At 64.4% G+C, this 4,692-nt stretch overlaps 1 protein-coding gene across 2 annotated transcripts; it reads right to left on the bottom strand.

The window, feature by feature from the left end:
* Positions 1 to 1,398: 1,398 nt before the first annotated feature.
* Positions 1,399 to 4,692, bottom strand: LY6L (lymphocyte antigen 6 family member L). Of its 2 annotated transcripts, XM_019823224.3 has the most exons (3): positions 4,575 to 4,692; positions 4,375 to 4,491; positions 1,399 to 2,669 (listed from the first exon to the last, which is right to left on the bottom strand). In XM_019823224.3, exons 1-3 carry the CDS (start codon positions 4,648 to 4,650, stop codon positions 2,452 to 2,454), a joined length of 411 nt encoding a protein of 136 aa, XP_019678783.3. In that variant the 5' UTR covers positions 4,651 to 4,692; the 3' UTR covers positions 1,399 to 2,451. The 2 variants fall into 2 exon arrangements, with proteins under 2 accessions (XP_019678783.3, XP_044906024.1); XM_045050089.1 differs by having other exon boundaries at positions 2,536 to 4,491.

Raw genomic sequence — 4,692 nt, 5'->3', positions numbered from 1 at the left:
AGAGCCCTTCCTCACGTAGGGCGTCTGGGCAGAGACACCTGAGCTCCATCGTGGCGGTCAAGTCCCACCACGGGACAGGGATTCCCTTGGTCGAGCCCAGCACACAGAGCCAATGATCCGCATCAAAGAGAGAGACCAAGAACATTGAATCACCATATCGGTTTTATAGCTAAAGAGCTAAGGTAGTGCCAGATAGGAGAATCAGAAACTCAAGTGTTTATGAAGGAGGCGGATAGAAGAAAGGGAAGGCAGGGCGTGACCCAGACTGGAGATGAGCCCCCAGTGGGCACAGTTGCGCCACCAGGAGGCTGGGGAGGCTTGTATCAGGACCTGAGTTTTCCAGCACTGAGTATAAAAGAGAAGCCAATCCCCAAAGAATCAGCAATAAAACTCCTGGGACTAATAAGTGAGTATAGCAACGCCCACGGACAGTGCGGCCTTCCTACTGCGCAACAGGGGTCCCGTGTGGCTTGGCGTCCAGGAGGGCTGGGGACAGTCACACGGCACTGGGGACTTGGGAAGCTGAGTGGCTGGGTCCAACACAGAGGCCCCGCTGCGGGCCCTGGCCCCATCTCACTGGCCTCGCTGAGCCTCTGACGGCACTCGTGGGGTTTCCCCACTGGTCACTCTCTCTTCATGGGCGCATTTTCCCATTTATTCAGCAAAGCTTCTCATTTCCAGCTGAGGGGCTGCAATCCTTGGTCCTCTGTCCAGAGGAGGGACCAGGGCCCCCAGTTCCGAAGGTCTTATCTTTGTGGCGAGGGAAGCAGAGGGGCTGGAACGGTGGGCGTGTGGACAGGGCACGGTGGCTCCTGGCCCAGTTCACACACATGTATTTCCTAGGTAAATGCCGCTCGAAGGAAGACCTTGACCCCTGCACCAGCGGTTGAGTCCCCTCTACCCTGGCTTTCCGGCTCCAAGCTCAGGGAACCAGAGACTCCTGGTGCCCCAATGAGCCCTGCGTGGGGAGACTGGGACGAAGGTGGCGACAGGCCTGCCCGGACAGCCTCGGGGACCGGTGAGGTTAAATTCGGCACGAAAACTCACAAGCATAGTGCAGGGAAGGTCCTGCCCTGGGCCCTGTCCCTGTCCCAGATCTCACCTGAGATCTCGTCTTTCCTCCAGTGGCCTCCTGGCACAGCGGTGAGCCACGACCCAGGGCTGTCCCCACCCTGCAAAGGCCGTGGGCACGAGTCCACCTGAGTCCATGGGGAAAATGACAAGTAGTTGGGGACTGGGGGCAGGTGCACCACGGAAGGCAGGCTGGTGTGCAGACCCTGCTGGGGGGGTGTGAGGACCGGGGGTGGCTGGTTGGAGGAGCACTGGGGGGTGGGGGGCGCCCAGGATGTTGCCACCTGTTGATGCTAGCCCCGCCCACAGACTCTCCTGCTCCCCCTCCCACCCAGGGCCCCCACTCCCGGCCCCGTCCTCCAGTATGTGCCCCCGGGTGTCCCGTGGGTGCCCCAGCTCGGCCTGGACAGCCCTGAGCTTGTCACCGGTTCCACCTGTCCCAACCTCCTCCTCACCTGTGCCCTCACCTGGGCAACCCTCCTCCCGCAGGCCAGGCAGGGGCCATCCCTTCCACCAGCCCTCACTCTCTCCAACCCAGCTGCCCCCCAAACGTGGGTTTCGTCCACCCCACTCCCCAGCCATCCCCTCCTGGCGTCTCTGCATCCGAGTTCCTTACATGAGCACCACCCACACGCCCCAGACCCTGACCGACCCTCCGGTGTCTCCCCCACGTCCACGCAGCGGCCTGCCGGCCCTCCGGAGCCCATGACTCCGGTAAGCAACCCAGTGGGTTGCAACCCAGTGCTGGGCCCGGGACCCGGGGGCCGTCCCCATGCTCGGTCGGCCCAGCTGGATGGTTTTGTCCAGACGGTGCACAGCCACGGGGGTCTGTAGAGAGGTGGGCTGGAGGGACGTGGTCCGGGCACGGCAGGTGGAGGTGGCTGGAGGCACAGGAGCACCCAGCGGTCAGGCAGTGAGTTCACTGTCTCCAGAAGCAGTGGTGGTGGTGGTCTCAACGCCCCCCGATGGGCACCCACAGCACTTACGGATGGAGGGGGCGGGGCCAGGGGTGTGTGTGGCCACATCAGAGCCAGAATCAGGGCCGCAGCCGCCCTCTGGCCTTGGCCAGGCCCTTCTTGTCCCTGCAAGGCCCTGGACAGTGTGTTTGGGGCATGAAACCTTACACAGGGAGCGGCTACCCCGAGCTGGGACACGCCCACCATCCCCCAGGCAGGGCAGGACTGCTAACTCCTGGCTGTCTGAGCACAGGGCTCCCGCAGGGATGGGAGAGGTGGCCCGGTCCAGGATGGAGGCAGCGGTACCCTTGCCGCTACCTCAGAGGGGGAGGGTCCCCCCGCCAGTGTCTTGAAAGGGACGGAGGCAGGGCAGAGGCGGGGGTCGGGAGGGTGCAGTGGGTCTGCGGGGCCAAGAGGAAGGTGCTCACAGCAGGGCCCAGAGGAGGCCGAGGGCTGCCCCAAGCAGGAACCCCCCTCGAAGGGCCGAGCGGGTGGCGGAGGCCCCGTTGCAGAGATATCCAGAACAGCACTGCCTGACGATCTTGCCAAATGCCATAGATCCCAACATCCACTCGTACTTCATGTTGGTGTTGGGACATCTGGGAGCACAGCGCTTGCTGAGTTGGACCATCACCCTTGATCCTGCGCGAGAGGAGACAGCAGGTGGCTACCAGCCTGGGGGAGGTGGGCAGGCGGGGGAGGGGCGCTTTCCACGTGAGCCGCAAAAGCCCAGACTCAACGTGAGAATCAGAGAGTCGTGACCCCTCAGGGCCTACCGGACCTCCCAGGCCCCAGGCCTGCAGGACAGCGGCCCCCACGGTCACCCTCGAGGTCACAACAAAATTGGGGTTCAGGACTGCTGGCCCCGGTGGGGGCTTTTCCCCGCCGCGCGCCATGGCCCGGACCGCCCTGGCCAGCCCAGGAGCCTGCGAGTCCCGGGGATGTGGGTTGAAGCAGGGACGACAGACTGGACTCGGCTGTCCCCCTGCTGCGCTCAGGCCGGGCGTGGCCCCGTCTCCCACTGTTCCTGTCAAGATGTGGCACAAGCCTCCGAAGGCAACGTGGGGAGAAAGGAGAACGCGCAGAGCAGCCCAAACTGGGGAAGAGAAGGCCGCCCACCTTTCTCAGGTGGCGTTACGTTATGGCGTGCAGATTGTCGTGTTGAATTCTATCAGCTTGTGTGACGTGAGAACGGGTTACGTTATGTCAGGGCCGGCCCGGGGCTACGCAAAGGCTCCGGGCTGGCGCTTGCCGCGGGGTCCCTGGCGGCAGGCAAGAGGCCGGCCTCCTCCTCTCCTGGAGCCCCCCCGGCGCCCCCTCCCCAGTGCTCGGCGTGGAGACCCCGAGGCAGCCCGGGCCGATGGCTCCCTCCAGCAGGGAGGGCCACCGTTACGCGTCACACACAGGGCCTTCAGGCCACAAACCGACACGGAATCCCAGGTTGGAGCCCAGGGCGAAGGAGACAGTGCGAACAAAAGAGCAAACCGGGGGAAGAGGCGTGAACCACGTGGCGTTAGAGCACTGCAGCCGTCAACCTGCTTGTCCCCCGTCCTCCGGAGAAGCCAGGCCTGGAGGGGGCGCAGAGCACGGGGTGGGGGCTCCCTCCTGAAGGGTGCACGTGGAAAGGGGCCAGGGTGTCCCCAAATGCACCTGCGTTTCTCACAGGCGCGTCCACTTTACGGATTTATCTCCGGGAAGCCCGGCTGGGCCACATGGATTTTCTGGCATCATTACCGGAAAATCAGGAGACGAGACCCCTCGAGACCCCTCCTGAGGTTCATGAGGGGGAGTTGATTCAACGAACGACGATGGTCCAGCAGGCCCGGAGGGGGAGGGGCGCTGGCGGGTCCCCAGGGGCCTGGAACCATCCGGCCAGAATCAGCAAGCCCCGTGGCGCTGTCGGGAGAGCGTTCAGGTCTCTCCACAGCCCGCTCTCTGGATATTTTTGGAACTTGATAAAAGAGTGTTTCTAGTGGTCTGCTCTGTGACGTCTCATGTGGTTCCTGTTCCACATTACAATCTCCTCGAAGGCTTGTTCTGAAAAGTCCTATCACTTGAGGCCCACAGCAGCCGCTGGAGAGGGGGTGGAGGCCTGGTGGGCAGCCTGGCCAGCGCCCCTCCGGGCTCGCCCTCCCCTGCCCAGCCATCCCTCTGGTCACACCCGATCCTCCGCCCTGAGGACAGTTCCTGGGGGGTGGGGGGTGGGGGCACGGAAGACCTGGTACTTCGGAAAGAGGAGAAAAAGTCAGGATCTGCGCACACTCCCCCTGGAGTCCGGTGGCAGGAGAGGGCAGGGGGTGGTGGGTCGGGACGCCCCGCCCCTTCCCCCGCGAGCCCCGGGACGTACTCTTGGTCAGGACCACCGCGCTGGACACGCAGACCCGGTCGGTGGGGTAGCACTGGGTGGGCGCGCACAGCTCCTCCCTGGTGACTTTGAAGCACTGGTAGCAGCTCAGGTTCAGGCCTGCAGGGCGGCCGGGGGGTCGCGGTGGGGAGGCCAGTCCACCCGCGCGAGCCCCGCTCCCCGCCCCCCACGGTCCCCCCTACCTGGCTGTTTCTTGCCGCCTCCGGCAAACTCCACACACACCAGCAGAGCCCACAAGACGGACCCCAGTCCCCCCATCGCGCCAGAGGCCGAGCCTGAGGGTGGGGAGGAGCAGGGGAG

Source organism: Felis catus, chromosome F2 (assembly GCF_018350175.1).
Source record: "Felis catus isolate Fca126 chromosome F2, F.catus_Fca126_mat1.0, whole genome shotgun sequence".
Taxonomy (NCBI): domain Eukaryota; kingdom Metazoa; phylum Chordata; class Mammalia; order Carnivora; family Felidae; genus Felis; species Felis catus.
Note: the sequence above shows the minus strand (reverse complement) of the source record. Positions and strands in the feature narration are given on the sequence as shown.

Bases quoted from the DNA above. Each gene is read 5' to 3' on its own strand.
- LY6L (XM_045050089.1), bottom strand. From the start codon at position 4,650: ATGGGGGGACTGGGGTCCGTCTTGTGGGCTCTGCTGGTGTGTGTGGAG. The intron at 4,492-4,574 runs GTAGGGGGGACC...GCCGCCCTGCAG, and splicing joins AGGCGGCAAGAAACAGCCAG to GCCTGAACCTGAGCTGCTAC.